Source organism: Bos indicus, chromosome 5, assembly GCF_029378745.1.
Source record: "Bos indicus isolate NIAB-ARS_2022 breed Sahiwal x Tharparkar chromosome 5, NIAB-ARS_B.indTharparkar_mat_pri_1.0, whole genome shotgun sequence".
In the NCBI taxonomy this organism is placed as follows: Eukaryota; Metazoa; Chordata; class Mammalia; order Artiodactyla; family Bovidae; genus Bos; species Bos indicus.
In genome coordinates this window covers 75,135,937-75,160,903 of record NC_091764.1, presented here as the reverse complement: position 1 = coordinate 75,160,903, position 24,967 = coordinate 75,135,937, and the positions used below count along the sequence as shown (strand labels likewise).

The window sequence follows — 24,967 nt, the reverse complement described above, 5'->3', positions numbered from 1 at the left end:
CTAACATTCCCTTCCCTTTTTCTCTGTCTGTAATCTCCTATCCACCTTTCAATGCACAGTTCGGGGACTTCCCTGGCAATCCAGTGGTTAAGACTTGGCACTTCCACTTGATCCCTCTTCAGGGAACTAAGATCCCACATCCCCCATAGCATGGCCAAAACACACACATACACACAGCTCAAAATTACCTACAAAGATGAATAGAATTACCTACAAAGATGAATACCTGCACCTAGCTCAGACTTGGCAGATAGACAGAACTGCTCACTCAACCATATATTGAGTGAAGGAAGGGACCATCTCGTAAAGCAAAGCCTAATAAGTATGTCTCTTGACTCTATCTAGAACTGTTTTTTTCTGACTTTTTTGCCCAAGACCTAAAACCAAAAGAAAAATTCTAGTGTCTAAATTTATAGTTTGGCATAAACTTTCCACAAATTTTTGGCCAATTCACCATCTTTTCAGAGCAGCTTTCCCCAGTACCCACTCCTCTGAGCGCGGCAGCCTTGTTGAAACCATGACAGAGGTGGTCCAGGTCACAAAGAGGTGTTAGAGCCAAAGGATCAATCCAGCAACCAAAAACTCAAGATGACTCAATATGACTTAATTACGTTTCTTAAACACTATAAAAGGGACACATCATTTGCCATAATATTTCTTAAAATCCACTTTTCCACTCCCATCTGCCTCCCTCATGCCCCCTGAAGTTCATTCAACAAACTTTCCTCCAACATCAAGAAAAATTGCCTCAGAATCCCTAGTGGATGGCTCCTTGTCCATTTCCCTCCTCCCCTTTATTGCAGTGTGTGAAGTGCTGCATGCTGAGTCATTTAGTTATGTCTGACTCTTTGCGACCCCATAGACTGTAGCCCACCAAGCTCCTCTGTCCATGGAATTTTCCAGGCAAGAATACTGGAGTGAGTTGCAATTTCCTTCTCCAGGGAATCTTCCTGACCCAGGGATTGAACCCACATCTCCTGTATCTCCTCCACGGGCAGATGGGTTCTTCACCACCGCACCACCAGGGAAGTCCCACAGTGTGTGAAGGCTTCACTACAAATGTGTGTATCACCAGCATTTTTCAAGGGAAACATTGTGTTTGGGACATTTTATCTACAGAATCCTTTGAACTTGTTGTCAGATACCTGCAAATTCAAACTAGCAGAGATCATGCAAAATATTAAGTACACACAATATGAGTTTGATGCAAGCAGTTATCACCATCTGTACTCTGAGAATCTGCCTTATGGATGCTCTTCTGACATTTGAACTGTTGGGCCACAGGTAAATTCAACTTATCAGAGGTCATCAATGCCTGCTTCCCACCCTGGTCCCCAGAAAGCAAATAGTTTTCTGTCTACTCCAGCTATCAGAAGTCACTAACCACTTACTTCCTACGCTCCCTGTTGATCTGGCATTTTATGAGCAGCATGGATCCATTGGAAAAGTGAATTATCCCCAGTTAGTAACTAATAATAAGATAATAACGTTATAACCATCCAAAAAAGTGTGTAGGAGCTGGAGAAAATGTGGCAAGAGCAGAAAAAATTGAATCAAGTTATGCAAAAAAATATCAAAAGTGGGTGACTTTGGGAGAAGGCAAAGAGCGGTTAATTTGCCTTTGGAATTAAATTATCCTTCTGTTATAGATGAATTTAGCACTGCAAAATGTAGGAAAATGTATTTATATGATCACTGCGCTAATAAATCCAATAAATCATTTTGATCTTACTGAGATATTTTAGCTCTTTTGTTTGAACCTATAAATAGTGTTTTACTACAGTCTGCAGTAAGATCTGGTCCTCCACTTGCTTTTCCAGTCCTTGTCCCCATGGGCTGGGCTCCAGCCCCACCAACTTTCCTATTTTGGTCTCAGATCTTTGCTTTTTCCAGTCCCTCTGCTTGAATGTAAGGCTTCCCTGGTGGCTCAGACAGTAAAGAATCTGCCTGCAATGCAGGAGAGCTGGGCTCGATCCCTGGGTTGGGAAGATCCCCTGGAGGAGGGCATGGCAACCCACTCCAGTATTCTTGCCTGGAGAATCCCTGTTGACAGGGGAGCCTGGCGGGCTACAGTCCTTGGGGTAGCAAATAGTCAGCCATGACTGAGTGACTAAGCACAGCACAATGGCTTGAATATCTGGCCCAGATCTCCACACAGCCTCCCCATCTTCATCCTCACTGAAGAAAGTCCCCACCCTCCGCATCCTCAGTCCCACCTTCTTTCACAAGCAGTCTTTCTCTCTCCCCAGTCTTATTTTATAACTTTCACAGCCCTTCCTGATACATGAAATAACTATATATATATATATATATATATATATATATATATTCATTTAAAGGTTCATTGGAATGAACAGTAGATGTAGAAGATGTAAAAGTAGGACATAGAGTTTGAGAGCAGGGCCATGGGACCAGATGGCTCTACCACTTACTATGATCCTGGGAAAATTACTGAATCTTGTGGGGCTACATTTTTCTCATCTTGGATGATAATATCTACCTCATAAGGCTTAATATAGACTGAATTGTGGCTCCCCCCAAATTCATATGTTGAAGCCCTAACCCCCAATGTGATAGTATTTGGCGAAGTCTCATGATGGAATTACTATCCTAATAAGAAGAGATCAGGGCTCTTTCTCCCTATCTTGACCCCCCCCCCTCCCCCTGTATGGTGAGGACACAGCAAGAAGATGACCATCTGTGAGGAAGATGCTTCTCACCAGAAACCAAATCTGCTGGCACCTTGATCTCAAACTTCCCAGCCTCCTGAATTATGAGAAATAAGTATCTGTTATTTCAGCCACCCAGTTCACGATATTTTGTTATAGCAGCTCAAACTGATCTAAGACAGGGCTATTTTGAAGATTTGATGGATTAATAGATGAAAGGCAATTAGAACAATGCCTGAAATGTAATAAGCTCTGAATGCATTTTTAAAGCATTTTTATTATGGAATATTTCAAATATAGATAAAAGTAGAGAGAATAGCATAATAAATCCTTATTAAACCATCACCAAGCTTCTGTAATTATCAATTCACAGCCAATCTTGTTTCATCTATATTTTCATCCATTTCTCCCACTCTGAGCTTACTTAGAAACAAATTCTAGACATTATATCTGTAAATATTTCAGTATCATCTTTAAAAGACAAGGACTCTTTATTTTGACATAATGAGATAATGACAGTATCTATCACACTGAAAAATAATGAACACAATACCATTGTCACAATCTAAAAATCAAACTTGTGTCTTGTCTTTGGTCACCAGTATATCCCCAAACCTAGAATAAGATCTGGTATACAGTAGGTGTTCAAGAAATAGCAGGGAGCTCAGCTCAGTGCTCCGTGATGACCTAGAGGGTGAGGTGGGTGGGCGGGAGGGAGTCACAAGAGTAAGAGGGCATATGTATACTTATAGCTGATTCACTCTGTTGTATGGCAGAAACCTTTTCATACTGTTCATGGGGTTCTTAAGAGTCCCTTAGACTTAAAGCAGATCCAACCAGTCCATCCTATAGGAAATCAGTCCTGAATATTCACTGAAAGGACTGATGCTGAAGCTGAAGTTCCAGTACTATAGCCACCTGATGCAAAGAACTGACTCATTGGAAAAAACTGATGCTGGGAAAGATTGAAGGCAGGAAGAGAAAGGGATGACAGAGGATGAGATGGTTGGATGGCATCACTGACTCAATGGACAGGAATTTGAGCAAGCTCTGGGAGTTGGTGATGGACAGAGAAGCCTGACGTGCTGCAGTCTTTGGGGTTGCAAAGATTGAACATGACTAAGTGACTGAACTGAACTGATGGCAGAAACCAATACAACATTGTAAAGCAATTATCTCCAAATTAAAGACATATTTTAAAAAAAGAAAAAGAAATAGGTGTTGAATATAGGAATGACATCTCTTTGCTTCATGGATCTCAAATTTGACAACCTTCCAAGTGTCTCAGTATCTCTGAAACTTTCTCTATTTAGTTAGGTTTGTCTACTCTGTACACATTTTCATGTTAACTACTTTTGGACTAAATATTACTATCCAATACCTCTTCTAGTCCTGGTGGTGGATGAATAGGACACATTAGGGAAGGAAAAGATCAGCAACAACATTCAACAAATATCTCCTGTTCGCCAGTGGAATAGCTTGACTCCAAGTAAGTTGCTGAGATCCTGTGTTGACGACGACACCATTGAATAAAATTATTTCAAAGTTGGTGGAGAAGAATGAAGACACAGCAATAACCAGATCCTATGAAGGAGAAGAACATTGGGGAAGAATATGGCTTCTTAGAGATCATCATTAGAACATAGTAAGGCCTCTATAATCAAATCCAAAAGCTGTCAGCGAGGAAGCAACACACAGCCCAGTGGAATAGGACAGAGATCAGAACTGGATCAACGCAGCCACGAGGACCCATTATGTGGAAGAGAAGGCATTTCCGTGCAATTGGGGAAAGGGAGTGATGGTTTAATTAGTGAAACCTACACAACCAGCTAGCTTTAAAACAAAATAACCATTCATCTAGTTGTACCATTGCACATTTAGACCCCTGGTCTAGTATCACGTAGAGGATGTTGCTCCATCATCTCTTTGCATCAGACTTTTATTTATTTACATATGTGGCTGTGCCAGGTCTTGGTTGTGGCATGCGTCATCTTAAATTACGGCATGCAGACTCTTAGTTGCGGCGTGTGGGATCTAGTTCCCTGACTGGGAATCGAACCCAGGTCCCCTGCATTGGAAGCGCAGAATCTTAGCCACTAGACCAACCCAGTCTGGGAATAGGCATATGGGTAGGTACGGCTGTGTGTTTACCTGTGAATATTATCTGCATGCATTTTGTTTATGATTGTATGAACATGTAGAAATCCACAAGTTGTTAACCTGGGGATCAAGGGGCTGGGAGAGTGATCTACATAGGTAGGGAGGAGGGAGACAAGCGAAAAAGAAAGGTCTGAAAGAGAGCTGACATGTACTACTTTATCCCAGTTATGCCCTTTTGCTGATTATTTCCAGGTGAATCCATGTAGAAAGACAAAGGAGAATGTGGGAGAATGGATAACATGAAGATCATGGCTTGTCCAGAGAGAGAAGGGGAGTGTGGTTGGAATAGCGAGTATGCGGAGATGGGGAGAGAGGGACAGAGGAGTGGGGTAGGTGAAAACAATGGAAGAGATTGGAGGACCAGGCATCAGGACTCACAAACTGTGTGTAGACTCCATTACAGGTTTGAAGCAGGGAGATGCTACCATCTCACACCTTTCCTGAGCATTTATGTACCACACAGTCTTGGGCGTGCGATATGAATTAGCCCATACTCTATTGAAGGCATTGGTATTAGTTTCCCCATTTACCAGATGAAGGAATCGAGGCTCCTAGAGCAAAGCATTTTCCGAGGGTCTCTGGGAGTCTAACCCATTCTTCTCACTCCAGACTCCATATTCTTTCCATTACCCCTTCCATTTGGCTCACTCCTAAATAGAACCCTCTTAGCAGAAGGGGTGCACCTAGATGTGAGCCCAGAAGACACCAGAAAAAAGAGCTTAGTAAACACCTACTTGTCACTGAGGCTCAAGCAAAAGGGAGGAGGCAGCTGACCCGCAGAGCCCCTCCCCATCCTAGGATCCTGATTACTTACTAGCTGAGGCTGTGTAGATAGGCAGAGCTGTGTGCCAGTCGTGAATCAGCTATTTGCTGGCTGGCTTGGCATGTTTACCTCCCGAAACTTCGGTTTCCCCAAGGTTTCTGCAGTTTTAAGGGAGAAAGGGGACCTGGCCCACGATAGGCACTTAGGCACCCATGGTTTGTTGGAGAGGAGAATGTTCTGGGAGAACGTGACACTCTGCAGAACCAATCGGGGTCAGTAGACAGAGTCATCTTCCACCCCCATCGTGTATGCTAAGTCTATTCAGTTGTGTCTGATTCTGTGTGACCCCATGGACTGTAGCCCACCAGGCTCCTCTGTCCATAGGATTCTCCAGGCAAGAATACTGGCATGGGTTGCCATTTCCTCCTCCAGGGGATCTTCCCAACCCAGGGATTGAACCCAGGTCTCCTGTGGTTCCTGCATGGGCAGGAGGGTTCTTTACCATGGAGTCACCTGGGAGCCCTCATCAGGCCTGGCCAAAGCAGAGCACCGTGCTGGGCCCCATCCTGTAGGCTTTCAGAATCTGGCTACCCCATCTATACCCCTACTCCCACCCCCACCCCCAAGGGGCCCACAGAGCCCCTTCAGCTGTTTTGATCACTTCAGTAAGGAACCAGTTCAGCCACACCTACAGAATTGGTGGTGCTCTTGCAGAACATAACAAATCACTCGTAATGAAAACGTACAAAAGGAGAGACTCCTTGCCCCCAACTCAGTCCTCACGACTTCAACAGCCACCATGACACCCATTTTATAGATGAGCAAATGGAGGCACAGAGTGGTAAGTAACCTGTCCCAAGCTCACATGGCTTGGGAAGAAGGGGTTAGGATTAGGGCCAGGATTCCTGGAGACCTTGGCCCCACGGCCAGCTTGTCAGTCCTCCTCACATTCAGGTCTTTTGGTCTTTGGGTCTACACCTCCACATGATGCCAACTTCTTCACTTGTATCACAGACCTAGAGAAGGAATGATGCCAGGCTCAGAATCCTTTGCTATGGAGCCACCCTCAGGTGTGACTATGGGCTTCCCTGGTGGTTCAGACAAATTTGTCTGCAATGCAGGAGATCTGGGTTTGATCCCTGCGTCAGGAAGATCCCCTGGAGAAGGGAATGGCAACCCACTCCAGTATTCTTGCCTGGAGAATCCCCATGGACAGAGGAGCCTGGTGGGCTTTTGTCCATGGGGGTCACAAAGAGTCGGAGTCAGACATGACTGAACAACTAACACTTTCACTTTGATAGGTGAAAGTGACTAATGCCCCTTTAAGCCTACAAGGTTGGGAAGTTTTAAAGCCAGGATGGTGAGCTTTGGGACTGCTATTCAATTGAAGGGGCAAAGGTCACCTCCCCCAGGAAGACTTCCCAGCCTTCCTTTTCCATGCTGTGCTCCTGTCACCCCATGGACTTGCCTCTATCACTCCGCATTCAGTCCTTGGTTCCTGCCAATAACAGACTTGGTTTTGTTCATCTTTGTATCCATTACACAGAGCTTGGCACACAGTAGGTAATGTGCTTGGTGCAGAGTTCTCCCTGACCTGGCCCACCTCTCTTTCCAGCTTGATCTCTGCCAGCGCCTCTGGGCACTTGAGCAAAACAGAATTACCTGTAGCTCCCAGAAGTGCACTGTGATTGCAATTAAGCAATCAATTGTGTAATCAATAACTTGATGTCTGCCTCTCGGGCATGTGTGATCCTGATGGCAGAGACTGCACCAGGTTGTATTCACTGAGGTGCCTTAACACATAATAGGTGCTCAACAAATTTCTGTTGATGGAATGTTCACATCTGCTCTACTGTTCCCTCTGCCTAAAAAGCCCTTCCTGGCCATCCATGTCTTCTGCTTCTCCTTCAAGACCCAATTCAGCTGTCACCACCTCCTGGAAGCCCTTGCTTAATTCCCCAACACCCGGGGAGGGGGCATTCCCTGCCCTCCTGGAGGTGCCCTGAGTGCCTCCCTCCACTTGCAGGCCTTTCTTCACTCCTCTGATTGCTTCTGAGCAGGGCCCACATCTTTTTCATTTTGCAGTTTATTCAAAGCACATAACACTCAGTAGGTGCTCAGCATGTCACTAATATTTATTTACTAAATAAATAAACATTTACTTATTGAATATATTATGGAGGAGGCACTCTAAGTATTTTTTATTTCATTTCATGATCAGAAGAGTACCTTGAGGCTAGCCTGCTGCCCCATTTTCCAGACAGTGCAGCTGAGACTTGGGAGTGTTTGGTCACTTGCCCAAAGTCACACTGCTATGGCATCAGAGCCGGGACCAGATCCGCTGTGGTTCAGCCCTGCCACCTCAGTAGTGCCTCCTTCTCCATCCCCTGGAATCCACATGGGCACCCTTTTCTTTTCTATTTGTTACCTCTCTAGGTTCCATGTTGTCCAGGAACCTCTGAAATGCCACCCTATTTTTCTGAGAAACCTCCAGCATCTTCTTCTGAAGATATTGTCAGCATCCTTGTGTGGAGTTCCAAGCCAGCTCTCCCCAGATGTCCCAGCCAAGTGGTCCCCATTTCCTTCTTCCTCTTGCCTGCATGAACTTCCGTGTCCCTGACCCAGGGGTTTTACTGTACAGTCCATGCTTATTTAACGAGCACCTACTATGTGCCAGACCCCATGTGAGAGGCAGGGAATATAATAGCAACGCAACCAAACCCCTACCCGTACACTATAAATAAGAAAATACATATGTGAGGGGAAGAGGGCTGTAAAGGGTTAAGGAGAGAAATTAAACAGGTAAGAAATGAGGATGATGGAGGAGGGGCAGGTGGGCTGTTTTGTATCCAGTGGTCAGTTGAGCAGACTCTTGCAGGAATAAAGGACTGAACCAGCTGCCAGGAGATGGGCATTCCAGGCAGAGGGATTATGATACAAAGGCCCTGGGGTAGGCGTGGGGCAGTGGAATCTGGCATAGGTGCCTGGTTGGAGGAGAGGGAAGTAGGGAAGAAGAGTGTGAGGTGAGGAGAGGCCGTAAGGTGGCTGAGCCTGGTCACATAAGACATTCAAGACCCGTTCTCTGGCGCCTCTCAAACTTACCCAAATGCACTGCCTTCGTCTCAACTTCTCCATCCACCACTGGATCCCTCCTCCCCTGAAAGCCACTGGAAATCCTTTTCTCCCTCCCCAAGCCTTTAACATTCTGTTTCCTGCTTCTCCTCTGCATCCTCATGTGTCCTCTTTATTTTATTCTGTGACATTATCAACTTTCTATCATGATTTTCCTTGCTGTAGCTCAGCTCCTGGTGAAACCCTACACCAGCCCCAGAGGTGGGGAGTAGGGGAAGAAGCATCAGACTGATTCAGAGCTCAAACTGGGGTTGGAGTCTCCATGAGAAAGCTACTTCTCTGTGGGAATTCTTGTCATGTGCACCTCTACACGTGGATTTTCAGCTTCTGGTTCTCACCAGGTTCAGAACTCACCATGCAGCTCTGCCCCACTCTCCCAGTCCCTCTGGCAGCAGACGCTGGAGGCTCCCTGAGGCTTCCTTGGCTGCTCTCTGCTCTGCAAGGAGTAAAACCTGCCACGTCTTCTAGCATCTCCTTTCGTCCCAGTCCCAGAGCCTGATGGCCCCATAGGAGCCTCTCTGCTGCTGATGCTCCAACCTGGAGCTAAATAGCTAGGTGGACTGGAAGCTTCTGGTGGTCCATGGTGGGCTGGATGTGGGGTCAAGAGAGCAGACGAGGCCTGGGAGGCGCAGCATGGGAAATGAGGCCAGTGCCTGCCTGCAGGTCTGACTCTGGTACTGCCCCACCCTCTGTCCACTCCCGGTCCTCCCACAGCATCTCAGGGGCCACCTTCACCTTTCCCAGCTGCCTCCTCACCCCACCCCACCTGCCAAGTGCCAGTGGCTTTCAGAGACCTGCCCTTACTATTTGCCAAATGCTTATATCTTATTTTATCCCCATGAAAGTGTTAGTCATTCGGTCGTGTCCAACTCTTTGCCACCCTATGGAATGCAGCCCACCAGGGTCCTCTGTCCATGGGACTTTCCAGGCAAGAGTACTGGAGCGGGTTGCCATTTCCTTCTCCAGGGGATCTTCCTGACCCAGGGATCAAATCCCAGTCTTTTGAACTGCAGGCAGATTCTTTACCATCTGAGCCACCAGGGAAACCCCATGACCCTAACCTTATTCATTCATTCAAAAACCATTCACTGAGCACCTACAATATTCCAGGCCCTTTAGGCATTGGGGATACTGCAATGAATGAGACATGTGTACTCTGACATCCCAGGAGGGTGGGGGGGGTGGGGGAAAGATTTCAGATAATAAACAAGAGAATGTCAAGTTGTAACAAGCATGGTGATGAAAACAAAGCAGGTCAATGTCATATAGAGTGACATTTTAAATTATGTGACCAGCAGTGCCTCTCTGGGGGTGATATTTCAGCTAAGACCTGAATGATGAGATAGGGGTCTAGCCTTCAGAGAGGACAGCATCCAACAGAGAGGGCAGCAAGTGCAAAGGACTCCAGGCGGGAACAAACGAGGCATCTATCACCCCATTTACAGATGAAGAAGCTCAGAGGAAGGGGTTAAATAACAACCCGAGGTCACGAGGTCACAAGATCACGCAGCAAAAGTTGAGATCCAAACCCAGGTCCATCTGACTCCATGGCCTATTCTCTTCCCACCGCATTGCCCCTGCCAGGTGAGGACAGCGATTCCCACAGATGGCTCAGCACCCCACGCACAGCATTTCTCTGGACTCACCCCAGCCTCCCTGTCCATCCCCATCAGTCATCCCAGCCTCCTTGGGATTCCTGATCCTGCTTCAGATCTTTGCACTTGCTCATCCTGTTCCCCTGCTTGTAACACCCTCCTCTATTCCTTGACCAACTGTGACCTTTTCTCCTGGCCTTCAACCATGAGCTTGTCACCAAAGCCTTCTGGGACACTAAAAAGTGAAAGTGAAGTCTCTCAGTCGTGTCTGACTCTTTGTGACCCCATGGACTGTAGCCTACCAGGCTCCTCTGTCCATGGATTTTCCAGGCAATAGTACTGGAGTGGATTGCTATTTCCTTCTCCAGGGGATCTTCCTGACCCAGGGATCGAACCCGGGTCTCCTGCATTGTAGACAGACGCTTTACCATTTGAGCCATCAGGGAAGTCCAACAAGACAGAAATAAATGGTTTCTCATCCTGGGCTTTCACAGCACATGCCTGCTAAGTTGCTTCAGTCGTGTCGACTCTGTGCAACCCTATGGACTGTAGCCTGCGAGGCTCCTCTCTCCACAGGATTCTCCAGGCAAGAATACTGGAGTGGGTGGCCATGCCCTCCTCCAGGGGTTCCTCCCGACCTAGGGATCAATCCTGGGTCTCTTGTCTCCTGCACTGGCAGGGGGGTTCTTTACCACTAGCACCACCTGGGAAGCCCATAGCACATGTCTCCTTTTTGTTCATTCATTAATCAAATACGTACTGTGAACTCACTATGTGCCAATCCTTAAACAGAAATTCCAAACCCAGAGAGAAGTGCCCAAGAGAAGAAGTGCGGGACCTGTCAGCACACATAGGAGAGAGTACCAGACACCCTTGATCTTCCGGGGCCTCGGTCACACTGCCTTGGAAATTCGCTGTCTGCTCGACAGTCTCCCTGATTTGGGTGTTTTGGCAGATGATGAAGTCGCTCATCTCATCTGCCTCCCTAGCACTTCAGCACATTGCCTGGCCAGAGCAGGCACGTGAAAAGAAGTAATTTGTTTTTATAAGACGGCTGCTCTGTGCTAGGCACTGTTCTAAGTGTTGGAAATATCAATACAAGGAGACCCAGCAGACTGAAATTCCTGCCTTCCTGAGGCTTCGTTCTAGTGAGGGTAGAATGTAATTGAATGAATGATTTCCATTCCTGATTAATTCATTCACATGCTGAGAAGAGATAGAACGGGAGCAGGAGTGAAGAGGCGGTAGTATGAAGCGAAACTGTGCACGTGACCAAAGCAGAATTCTCAATCTCCCCTGCTCCCCGCAGCCCCCACAAGCTCCAACCTACTTTTTCCTCAAAGTAACGCATCTCAGTCGCGTACACCAATATTCATCAGTTTTCTCCCCAACACCCCCAAAACCCTCATTTCTTTTTTCCCCATTGCCACTTCCTGGTCCAGGCCACCATCATCTCTTGCTTGGATCCCAGCAATAGTGGCCCTGCTGTCTGCCTGCCTCCAGGTTTGCTTCTCACACTTCCTACCGCACCAGCCTCCTCAGAGTGGCTTCTTATGCTTCAGCCAAACTTCCATGGCCTCCAGTGAAAGTGAAACTGAAGTTGCTCAGTCCATGGGACTCTTTGCAACCCCATGGACTGTAACCTACCAGGCTCCTCCCTCCATGGGATTTTCCAGGCAAGAGTACTGGAGTGGGTTGCCAGTTCCTTCGCCAGAGGATCTTCCCCACCCAGGGATCGAACCCAGATCTCGCGCATTGTAAGCAAGACGCTTTACCGTCTGAGCCACCAGGGAAGTCCTACAGGCTCTTAGCCTAAAACATTCCCCATCATGGTCTTTAAATCACTCGGCATCTTTTCTCTAAAACTAGCCAATCCTCTTTTCCCACTTGCACACACTTCTGCACCTTGGCGTATGCTGTTTCGTCCGTCTGGAATGCCCTTCCTCTTTTCAGCTCCCCCGCACCCTCCCACTCCCATCTCAGCCTAGCTGACTTTGAGTTAATCTCAATTTAAATATCCTGTCCTCCCAGGAGGATGTCCTGCACCCGCTAGGTTGGGTTAGTCTCCCTGCTCCATGGCCCCACAGCATCCCTCACCTAACTTCCTCTTCCCTTCAGTGTGGCTCTTCCTCCCCTGTCTGCTCCTTCTGCTTGTCTATAGGCACTTGGAGGGAGGGATCATGTCTATCCTACTCAACTTGTCCAGGAAATCTATTATACATACCTGACACATAGTAGGTACTTGATTTGTTGAATGAATAGATGAACAAATGAATAACTATGAGACTTGGATCTAATAGAATTTGAAGCAGTGCAAAATGTTCAAATCTCTACTCTTCCACTTAATTTGATATGTGACTTTGGGACTTGATTTATGACCTCTCTGACTTTCTGTTTCCTCCCCTGTAAGGTAAGATAGTGAGCGATAGGCATTTGCAGAGTTGTTGGAATTGCAAGTGTGAGAAATTGTGTGAAAACACCTGGCACCTAGAAGTTACTCCCTTAAATCCTTGCCAAATCTGTAGTTGAGAAGCAAATAACCTTGGTGTGATATCCTTATTCAGAAAGCTTATATCTTGAGTCCAGACACAGAAGTTAAGATCTAGGCCCCCTGTCTGGTACTAGGTTAGACTTTCAGCTCTGCCACTCACTCACTGTCACTCACAACCTCAGGCTAGATGCTTAAACCGTTATGTGACTCAGGTTCCTCATCTGTAAAATGGTTCCTTTATCATAGGATTGTTGTGGACCTCAGCTTAGAGCAGTGCCTGGCATGTTAGCTATGGTCATACTATTTACACACAACACTAACAACCACACTGTAAGGCCCCTGCCAGTGGTCCTCCTTGAGAGATGAAGAGAGATTTCCAGAGAGGTTAAATGTCTGCCCAAGGTCACACAATGAGGAAATAGCAGCCTTGTGCTTCAAGGCCAGGTCTGCTGTGCCCAAATCCCATGTTATTTCCACTCCATCAAAAAAGGAGCTCAAAATAGGCCTGTGGCATTTCAGCTAATTTCCTCTAAGCCCTCACCAAGTCACCAACTGCAGGCTTACAAAGCTGTTCCCCTAAGAGCATCCATTCAGCAGCTGCTAAGTGTGTGTGCCTGGTGGATCCAAAGCATCTACCGGGCTTTGCACCAAGCCAGTTCTTCCTGGGTAGCCTTGCCTTGTCTGCAGAAGGGACCTCCAAACTAGAACTAGGTTAAGGGGAGCGGGAGGGGAGTGGTACATGAGTTAGATGGAAAAAGAAGCTGGAGACCAATCTGGATGTAAATGGTGGGGAGGATAAATGAGAGTCAAGCCACGTTTACTGAATGCCTACTAATGATCAGGTACACCATTTAAAACTCACTGGTATCACTTAGGCTTTATTTATCAAGTATCTATTAAGTATCAAGCCCTGCACTAGATGCCAAAGATATGATGGGGAACAAGACACAACTATTGACCTCAAAGTGTTCACAGGTCAGCACAGGCAGTAGGAGTGCTGACACAGGCACTAAATAAAGTGTTACAAATGGGATGGTAGAATCTGAGCAGGGTGGCAGCTGTAACTGGGAACAACTTAATGTGCTCATTTCACATATGTTAAAACTGAGGTTCTAGGAAGCTGACTTGTTTGGATCACGCAGTTATCAAGTAGCAGAGGCTAGCGTTGCTCCCAGGGTGTTCTGTCTCCAGAAGTGTCTGTTCCCTCCACACCATCAACCTACAGCTGTTCTGTCCCCTCTTTCACCTCCTGACTCAATGATTATCTGGCTAGAAGATTAATCAAATGTTTCTAAAGCTGCAGCCACTGTCAGTGGCTAAGATGTTAGCTCCTTCTGTGGATAAACAGAAGCTTTTGAGCCTCTGTTACTAATTCTGTTTGAGCAAAAGATTCAAGGCTTGATCTGAAAAGAATGGGGGAGCGGTAAGAAGGAGGGGTCTATTTCCAGTTTGAAGGGACTTCTTAGGTCAAAAGCAACCAAGATGAGAGACGTAAGTGAGAGCAAGCCTCTCAGGTTCCTGTGGCTACACCCACACCTCCCTCCGCTCCCCTCAAAAGGCCTAGCCTGTTGAAGAGGATTTCCTACTTGCCCCTCACTTTTTCCTGAAGGAAGGGAGCCAAGGAAATCACTCACTTGAACACACTGGCTGAACTTGCTAGAATCCCAGCTGAGTGAGGTCAGCATACCAGTGCCTCTCCCATCCCAACTGCCATCCCCAACCAAAGGGCAAGAAAACAAATGGAGAATCCTCAGTTTGAAAAAGTAGTTCAGGCTATACCCTAAAGGTATCTTAGCAGAGGTAGCTGAAATCTTGGTCCTGTTCTCCAGACACCAGGACCCTCTTCAAGGTGACAGGAGCCCAGTGACTACCCATCATAGGAGTTCTTTCCTTCTGAGAAGGGAAGAGAGAGTGAGAGAAGGACATTTTATGGAGGATGGAGAAACAGGTAGTTTTTCTATACTGCCCCCCGCCTCTACAGTACTGGCCATATCTGCAGAACAATTCTGGGCAAAGGGAAAAACATTAGACAATACCCAAGAAAGTCTGTTTTGAGTTCAGTCATCTTTTGTATACTCTTTGATAATCACCAGATCACTGAGAAATTGTCAAGCAAATTATCTCCAGACAAAAACGGAAGAACAGAAAACAAAGTACAGAATAGGTGAGCTATGAAATGGAAACATCTCTAATCCTACTGACCCATCAGAGGCAGGCACAACTCTCTCTAGACTCCTCCCCCAACAAATTAAAACTGCATCTACATCATGCCTCATGTGCTTTCCCTCCCCTAACAGGGAAACTGATCAGAGAGAAACATAATCACTACCAGCAGGAATCTGATGAGCTTCTTTTTCCAGGGGTCACATTAAGGAAAACTTGCACATATAGAAACAAGAGATGATGCTGTAATTAACCCAAGATAACAGTTCTGCTGAGGAAAAGGGGAGAGTTATAATGTGTTTCCGTATTCACAGCAGGGAGATTTTATCTCTTTCCACCCAGCTTACGAATGACACGGGAAACTTAGAAGGACTCACATTTCACCCATTTCCCCTGCAAACATATTTATCCTTGAGATGAAAATCGTTGCCCAAGCTCTAGCCGCCAGTCACCCTTTTGCACCCTTTTCCATGAATATTCTTTCCAAAATGTCTGCTTGTAGGAGCAAGATCCAGGATTTCTACAGAAAACTACAGAGAGACACACACAGTGCACTGCACATCCCCTGTTAGCCAGAAAGAGACAGAGAAGAAAGAGAAACGACCAAAAGGCGACACAGCGAATAAAACAAAACAGATCCCCCAAACGGCAAAGTGCAAGCGACGATTTAAAAAACACATAGAGACCGTGTTTGTAATTACCCATCCAGGTTATATTTTCAGGGCTTCCAGGCAAAGAACCGGCTGGTTGAAGTTTTGTGCCCCTCTGATTGTGATGGGAGGATTGTATTTGAAGCTCTGGGCACGTAGAGATGGAATGAGAAGGAGGCTGAGCTGGAAGAAACACCGAGGGGGGAGGGAAAGGGAGAGAGTGAGAGAGAGAGAGAGAGAGGGAGCAGAGCTATCTCTAGCTACGCCTTCTCTAAGCTCCGGGAGCCCAGGAGAGCGCTCGTTTCAGGATTTTGGGAGAGGGGTGAAAAGAGGAAAAGACAGCCCCCGCTCTGCCCCGGCCTTGCTGCCCCCGAGGGCAGGGAGGATTCCGGCCCGCGCCCCCCTCCTGGCGGGCCGCCCTGGGAGCCTGGGAGCGCGCGAAGCCGGCGGCGCAAGGAGCTGTCCAGTTCAGCACCACCCGGTAATGCAGTAGGTGGGAGCGCCTCCTCCGGGGGCCGAGCCGGCCGGGAGTGGGGTGGGGGGGGCAGGCGGGCGGCCCATCCTGCAGCAAGACGCCGGCACCCCAGTTTCCAGGAGCTTTGCAGATAGGGGGAGGGAAACCCGCCTCGATTCTCCGGGAGGAACCCCCTCCCTCCCCCACTTCGCCAACACTACCACCGCCACCAACAACAATAACCGCCGCCGCTGCTCGTCCTGCCGCCGCCGCCGCCGCCGCCGCGCCTGCCCGCCCTGCTGCTGCCGCTGCCGCTGCCGGGGCAAAACCATGGAAGGCGAGACCCCCGCACCTGTTCAGCTGAGATCAAGGGCTTACAGAATACTGGGAAGTCTGGTCTGAAACGAAAGCTCCCGAGACCCCCCAAGGAAGAGAACTGGCGAAGCAAAGGATTTTCATGGCGCAGGCCGCAGAGCCGAGAGCGAAGACGGAAGGTTGCATCTCGGCTTTTACAATCTCTAACTGTCTAGGTCCCGACCATGAGAGATTGTGTTGAGAATGCGGCTGTTCCCTGGTTCACTGTGGAAGCCATCTCCAAATTAGCTATCACATATGGAAACTGGAGACCAGAATTTTAGGAAAAGAGATTAAGGCATCTCACTTGGGGGGGTGGGGGGTGTCTTTTTATTTTTTCCTTTTTTTTTTTTTTTTTAATCACTGCAACTGGAACAGTTTCTGATCTCAAAAGGCAAGCCTCTCTTCCCGTGTGATCTTTATAATTTACACTCTTTTCCGTGAGCTTTTCTTACCTCCCTTTTTTTATATCTCTCCACATCCTCTGTTCACACATATATCCATTATATTAGTAGTGGAATTATTTTTATTTTTTGCTTTAGTACTCGCACCTTCACACACACTCTCCCGAGAACCCGAAGTCGGTTGGGTGTTTATATAATGAAGAATTATGGGGCTGTTTGATCGAGGTGTTCAAATGCTTTTAACCACGGTTGGTGCTTTCGCTGCCTTCAGTCTGATGACCATTGCTGTGGGAACCGACTATTGGCTCTACTCCAGAGGGGTTTGCAAGACCAAAAGTGTCAGTGAGAATGAAACCAGCAAAAAGAACGAGGAAGTTATGACCCATTCTGGATTATGGAGAACCTGCTGCCTAGAAGGTATTTGATTTCCCATCTCCTCCCCCTCCCCACCCCCTCCCCTTCTCACTCCCCCTTCCCCACCCGCCTCCAAATAAGTCCCCTTTACATTCCACCATTTTCTTACTTCACTCCTTCCACCACAGATCAAGGCTGGTTGGGTGAGTTTCAGAGGAAAGAAAATCAATAAGCAAAAACCATACTCAACTCTCCAGCCTCCACCACCCCCCTTTCCTCAACCTTCTTCATTGGAATAATCTATGATATGATGAAAACAACAACAAGAGATTGTTTTTAAAAAGTCAAATGTGCTCCACCTGCTTTGGAATCATTAGGATTTGCCTTTTGATGTAGTATGCCCATCTATGAGGGTATAAAAAAACAATTGCCTCTCTCAACATTGCTCCTCTTTTCGTAATGAAGAATTCCAAAATGTTCTTCCTTTCCCCTTCTCCTCCCCTTACTCCCCAAAAGTCTAAGACACATCATCATCTGCAAATCTCCTTTTTTTTTTTTTTTTTTGAAAAAATCTGTTGTTTCTAAGAAGCCTTATTTGGTAAATCCTAATTATTCCAGGATCGCAAGCTGAGTTCAAGAGCATTTCGTAACGTCTATGAGCCACACATATCATTCGAGGCGACTGGCTGAGTGTGTATGTGTGTTTTAACGTTTACAAAGTCTAAAAATACATACGTCTCTCACAGGAAACAAACCCAAGTTCTAATAAACAGCAATTCACTTGCAGGTTAGGCTGAGAACCAATTCACTTCCACGCAGAGTGACATGTCTGTTATTCAGAAGCGTGTAGAGTCAGCATTGCAGCCAGCTTGGGAATCAGACATTGTGCAGGGAGGCCGGGAGGGAGGCAAGAGCATGGGGAGGTTGTGAGGGGACAAGAGGGAGCTGTGGGGCGGGGGGAGGAGTGTCAGCTGTTTACCTTGATCTTGCAGGGTCATTGGGACATGTGTGCCCGTGTATGTGCTGTGGGCAAAGCGGTCCCACAGAGGATAAGCTGGGAGATCAGGGTATGGATGAAAGCATGTGCTTCTGAGACACATTAATAAACACTGGGAGGGGGGCAGGAAACTCCTGCAGGTCATACAACCTGCATTTAGCAACAGACTTTAATATAAGGGGCTGCATGTGAGTGGCTATCTGTGTCTGTGTGTATAAGCTACAGCCACCCATAGAAAGACATACACAGAGAGATACGTGTTTCTGGGTGGAAAGAAAAGCTGATGTGCTTTGCTTCTGATATGAACCAATACGGAGGCCGTTTGAGCAGCGCTGGGAAGCGGGGACTGCAGGACTGTTTGTTAAGCTCAACATGGGATGGTGGTGCAGGGAGTTGAAGCCAGGAGACAGGGGAGAAGAGAGGGAAATGGACTAAGAGGGAGAGAACTGATGTGGTCTCAGAGTCTAACCCAAACTGAGCTCTTTGGGAAATGAGTATGCCTGGGGAAAGAGCACCAATTCCGTGCCCCCCTCCCAACAATCTTGGTGCAAATCGTTGAGTGATGGCTGAACATGTTTTGAATAGCTAAGTGACTTCATTGAGCGATGGTCTATTTGACGCATACTGCATTTGGTGCCCTTTCTCAATCCAAACCGCTGCCTTGAACATAGTCTGCAGAGGAGCTCTATGCTGAATACTATATGCTCTTCCCCAGCCAGAGAATCAATATCGGGAAATTAATAGGCGCTGTTTTAAACACACCCCTCCTTTAAAAAATGAATAGCCTTTCATGCAGCTAGTCATTAACAGTGGAAAGACTTCCATTTAATTAAACATTTATGGCAGACTTTAATTCCAAAAGAGAAGAAAAGCAAAGTGAATGAGGGTTGCTTTAGGGAACACGATCATAGAAGCAATTTGCCTTGCTTGGATTTTAGTTAGACGGACGAAGATATACAGCCAAGAGATTAAAGACAGGACATGGTTTTAGAAGAAATATTCCCAGACATTAGTGACTTGGAATAGATATACTTTCTTATCAGGGTTTTGTTTGAAAATTCTTAATACTATGATCTTTTAAACATTTTTCTAATTCCTGTAAGGGAAAAGGACTAGAGGTGGCTTGGAATAACTTGTGTGTTAAAAGGCTTAAATATTTTCATTAAAATTCCATCTGTTTGGTGTCCACATCCCCAAATGTGCTGCCCACTCCCTTCAACTTTCCCTCCAAGCTGTAACCCCACCTCGCTCCCAGAATCATCCCTTAAAGGGTTAGTATTACAACATGTCCCAAGGATTGTGTGATGCTCCCAGAAGCCCTGGGTTTGGCTCTTCTCCCCAGGATTGAGGCCTCCAGACAGTGGCAGGTCGGGGGCTGGGCCAAGTTGCCTTGGGGATTGCTGTTCCTTTTCCACTTGTAGCCCAGGCAGGAAGGGTTGGTACTCAGGGCTCCAGTTCAACCTGGCCTTTAATTTCCAAAACCTCTGTCCATATGGGGTTTCGTAGGCCTGAGATGCTGTACCCCCTCCCCTTAGGAAGCTGGGCCTTGGCCACTTAGGATGTGGTTTGAAGGTGTTAAAGATACATATTCTCAAAAACTGCACTGATTTCCGAAGATTATAAGTGCACTTATTTCTGCAGGTTGGCATAGATGGTTCTTGTGGGGCATTCCTGTGCTTGCTGTTTTGAACATTCCAAATAGGATCAGCCTTTATGGAAACCAAGTTGTCTGGTTTTCCCAACCTCTGTTTTTGGTGAGAAACTGTACTTTCAGAAAAGATTTCACATCACCCCTTTGTTATGTTTCCTACTTGTACCCAAAAAGTTGTGAACAGATTTCTAGTCTTCTCCCCAAGATGCTGCTAATGACTCCAGGTGAAAAACCGCCTCCTGTCTTCTGGTCTCTTTGGCTATCTGGTTTACGTTAAGGCTTTTTGTCCCCAGAGATGATTTTTTTCTGTTCACTTCTTGGTGAAAATAAGAATCAGAAGACATTTCCTTGCATCCATGACTGTTTTTGAAATGAATTCGTCTGTTGAGGCATGAGAAGGGGACAGGACCACCTGTTAGGGGCCGACACAGCAGGAGGGGGAGAGGAATCGAGAAGAAAACACAGCCTTTCTTCTCTCCCTCTGCAGAGTGAGCAGCAGGAGTGTCTCTGTGTGTGAACTTGAGACCCTTGGCAGGCTAGTGTCCTTACTGGGATTTGAGGGTGTTGGGGGCAGGTCTGTCTGCTCATGGATCCCATGTAAATGGAGAGTGATAGGAGAAGTTCTCGAACTTTTCAGGAAAGCTACTTTAAGGGCCTCCAAATGGAGAGATGAATTGGCCCTTTCAGAGAAGAATTCAATAAAATCTACAACAGGACACTAAAACAGCTTGTTCCAAGCATGCTGTCTCTGGGCCACACGGTGGATATTAACCTCTGTTGTCACCAAAAGGAATCATCGTCTCCAGGGGCAGCAAGAAATTCACTCTTTGTGTTTGTTCTCTCCTGTACATTTCTCCCCTCTGTCTGGGCTCCATGTCTTCCCCAGAGGATTCCCAGCCCTGCAGAGGAGGAGCTAGCAACAGTACACTGTGGTCCTAACAGAAACGCCCCCTTCCTTCCCACTCCCTCTCTCACCCTTTTCCTTGCTGAGGCAGAGCAGTAATCTTTCTCTCCATCCAGACTGTTTGGTTCCCTCTGCTGAATTTCTGAGCTTCTCTTCTTCTTCTCTTCTCCTCCTCAAGCTGCTTTCTCACAGGGGCTCCGCCGTCCTTTCTACATCCCCATTCTCTCTGCATAAGAAGTCGCTGGGTTTTCTTGAACTATTTTTTCCAAGTTCATAATTTCATAACATTTGCTTGGCCTGCAAGGTGGCGAGTGCCCCACACTGGGTTCAGCCACGGCTCTCTTGTTCCACAGAAGGAAAGTATATCTCTTTTATTTTAGGAATGCCAGCTGCCTTTCTTGGACACTTTTGCCTTTAAGGGTGGAAGAGTTGAGTTTAGAAGTTACTAATGGGCCTACATACTGTGTACATATCACTCCATAATTCCCAAGATATTTTGACCTTCTAGGTACTTTGCACACAGTCGGTACAGTAAAAATAGGTATCAATGGATTGATGCAGAAATTCTTAAAATTATTGAAATTAATTCAAAAATCATAAGGACATGTGTGGCAAGTTACTGAGAGAGAGGAAGAGAGGGGAAGGGGTGAGGAAACCAGAACGATTTGTTTGCTCTTCCTAGAATTTCTTTTCTGTTTAATTTTTATGTCATATTGGAGTGTAGTTGATTTACAATGCTGTATTAGTTTCAGGTATACAGCAAAGTGATTCAGTTATACATACACAGATATCCAGTCTTCTTCAGATTTTTTCCCATATAGGTCATGGGATTTCTTTTTTTAAAAGAATAATAATGAGTCATGAATTCATTGTTGTAAAATAAGAACATTCAAAAGGAGTCAGTCACCAGGTTGCCCAGCTACTAATTAGCTAAAGAAAAATTGTCAGTACACTCAGTCTCTACAGGGAAGAAAAAAATAATCCATTGATTTTCTTCCCTTTTCTGTTTAAGGTATGCAAAAGCCTAGTTTGATCCTAATACTCACCAGAACAGACACTTCAAGCAGAGAGCAGGCATCAGAGACCATCCCCATGTAGCTTCCCCAAAACCTTGCCCAAAATTCTTTATCAAACTTCTCCACCCAGTTCCCTAGACCTCAAGAACTTTGCCCAAGCTCTTAGCTTCTGACTGGCAGTTTTCCATAGAGGCAGGTCTCACGTTCCTATTCCTTCTCACCTTGTAAGACAAGTCTGACTCCTTTACTGAGGAACCAGCCCTGCAAATCCCAACCCATTCACGCTGCCCTCCTGCCTTCACTTTATAGGTGCTAGGTGTAACACCGCACCACGTAGGCAGAGCCAGAACTTGAATCCAGGCCTCTTGTTTTCATCCTGGAAACTCCAAAGAGCTCTATGCACGGATCCTGGCCTCTGTGGCCTTATGTTCACATTCATTGTCGGCAGCTGATTCTATTCTGTCTGCATCCCACTGAGTATCCTCATTGAGCGCCCGACCCAAGCATGTCAGGACACCGGAGTTCTGACCTGCTGACTCCCTGACATGCTACTCCTGCCGGCTGCCCACACCTTACAAGGTGACAGCCCTGTCCTAATCCCCTCACTCCCACGAGGCCAAGGAGACGCAACACTGAACTTCAGGCTGGACCCACCACATGCTTCTTTGGTTTCGCCCTTTTATTTTGGAAGTGTCTCAGTGTAAACTCTCCATGGGTTTTATGTTGGCCAGCATTTTTCAGAAACTAGCAGATTTATGTTCCCTGAAGTGACGGAAGTTTTCAGAGGCAGCTTTGTGGTGTGTGATGCAGTTGACACAATTTTGCAGCCACACAGACCTGGGTTCACTTCAAGTGCTGCAGCCTTCTGAGCTGTGCAACTTGAAGCAAGTCATTTTACCTCTCCAAGCCTCAGTTTCCCTTTCCACAGGGTAGCTGGTTGGAATGAAGCCTGCAAATGTCTCTCACCTTCTTTCCTGACCACCTGGTATAAAATTACAGTCAACAACCTCATACATTGTACTGCTGGCTCTGTTTTATTTTACTTTTTTTACAGACTATGTCCCACCTTCTAGCACACTATGAAATTTTACTCATACTACTTGTTATCTATCTGCACCATTAGACAGTCAGCCCCACGAGGGCAGGGATCTTTGTTCTGCCTCTTGCTGTAACCACAGCAAGTATGATAGCACGAGACATCAACCTATCTTAGGTGGCAAATGAAGACGCAACCACCGCCTGCCACAGGATGGGCATTGAGGAAGGGTGGTCACTTCCCATCATCAAAGGATGGTTCTTTAAATTGGACACTAGTGGCGATGGCGGCTGAAACATCTTTTTTTTTTTTTTTTTTTGACATTCTGAAAATAAATAATAGAGTCAACACAGAAAGAAGAGGGAGAGAGGGAAGGAGAAGGAGTGGGAGAGAGTTTCAACACACAAGGGGCAATAACAAAGAAAGATAATAAAAAACAAAGTGCCTGAGAAGGAAGTGCTGGGGCGGGGTGGGGGTGGGGGAATCCTCTAAATAGACACTGGCCACGTTTTCCTCTCTGTTCATCATCCAGAGCGTTTGTCACACAGGTCCTTGGGGAGAGCTTCCCATGAGTGTTAGCTTTCAGGTCAGTGGGGGAGGAGGCTATATGTACTCAGACTGATCATGCAGGAGATTGTTAAATAGTTCAGAATTCAATGGTCACTTTTAGACTTGAATATTAAAAAAAAATCTCCCATATTCAGATGAAATACGTGTTTTAAGTTTCCAGGTTAGTTTTCAGTGACAAATTAAGCAATTCCTTCATTCATTTATTTTATTGGTTAAATCTTTGATGAGTCCCTGCAACTTGCCAGGTGCTGGGTCAAGGGTTGGGGTCATGGTGGGCAGCACCCTTCAGGGTCATTGCCCTCAGAGCCTTCTGGAAGAGACAGATGCTATTTCAAAGACTCTCCCAAATATATATATATATACATATATTCATACATATATATATATACACACACACACACATATATACATATGCACATGTATGCTAAGTCACTTCAGCTGTGTCTGCCTCTTTGCAACTCTATGAACAGTAGCCCACCAGGCTCCTCTGTCCATGAGATTCTCCAGGCAAGAATACTGGAGTGGATTGTCATGCCTTCCTTCAGGGGATCTCCCCAACCAAGGGATAGAACCTGTGTCTCTTATATGTATGTATTTTACAACTATGATAGTGCTCTCAAGGGGAGTCACATGAGACTGTGAGTTTATGATATGAAGATAGATCTAATCAGAGAAGGCTCCCCTGAGGAAGTGAGATGTAAATGGCTATCTGAAGGATGCATCACTGGGTGAAAAGAGGAGGAAGGAACATTTCAGGTTGGAGGGCAGCAAGTACAGAGAGCAGTGAGGGAGAGAAGGGGCAAGTCCTGGACGGAGGCCAGGGTGGCTGGAGGGTGCAGATGGACTTGGGATGGGGGTGGTGATGGTGCTGGATGGAGTTGGGGGGTGCAGAAGGAGGACCCAACAGTGTGGAGCCTTGCTAGTCTCGTTAAAGACTTTTGCCTTTTGACTTCTGGCTTCTTGTTTAAAAGCTGTGTGACCTAGAGCTAGTTAATTCTGTCGGTACCTCCTTCACCCCGTCCATCTAAGGGAGCTGATGATGCCTGCCCTAAAGTTGTGAGGATTCGAGCGCCATTCCCTTCTCTTTGTCATGCTCTTCCCAGTGTGGCTTCCCTTGTGGCTCAACTGGTAAAGAATCTGTCTGCAATGTGTGGGACCTGGGTTCAATTCCTGGGTTGGGAAGATCCCCTGGAGAAGGGAACGGCTACCCACTCCAGTATTCTGGCCTGGAGAATCCCATGGACTGTACAGTCCATGGGGTCGCAAAGAGTTGGACACAACTGAGTGACTTTCACTTTCTTCACTTTCCCAATCCCACCCAGATCTGAGTGTGGTGGGCTCTTTGGCCTGAAAACTTATGACAGCCCAGAGAAGGGAAGAAATAGACTGATTCAACTCCAATCAAAGAAATTCAAAATATGCTTAGTGGAGGTGTTGATGGTAGGTGCCAATCCTGCAGTGGACCCAGGGAGGCAGAAGTGAACAAGACCCACCTCCTCCCCTCAGGAGCCTACGGGCAAGTCCCATCAGGAAATCCCAAAGAACAAGCATCTTACAAAATGACTCCATTTCACACAAGACATGTGACATAGCCTGCTGCCACC

The 24,967-nt window shown here is 46.6% G+C and overlaps 1 protein-coding gene across 1 annotated transcript in view; it reads left to right on the top strand.

Moving 5' to 3' along the window:
• The first annotated feature begins 15,832 nt into the window (after positions 1 to 15,832).
• The window catches only part of CACNG2 (calcium voltage-gated channel auxiliary subunit gamma 2), a 121,900-nt gene continuing 112,765 nt past the window's right edge, over positions 15,833 to 24,967 (top strand). Inside the window, exon 1 of the mRNA XM_019960113.2 lies at positions 15,833 to 17,252. Within this exon, the coding sequence (XP_019815672.2) occupies positions 17,042 to 17,252 (211 nt within the window). The 5' untranslated portion in view covers positions 15,833 to 17,041. The remainder of the gene's footprint in view (positions 17,253 to 24,967) is intronic.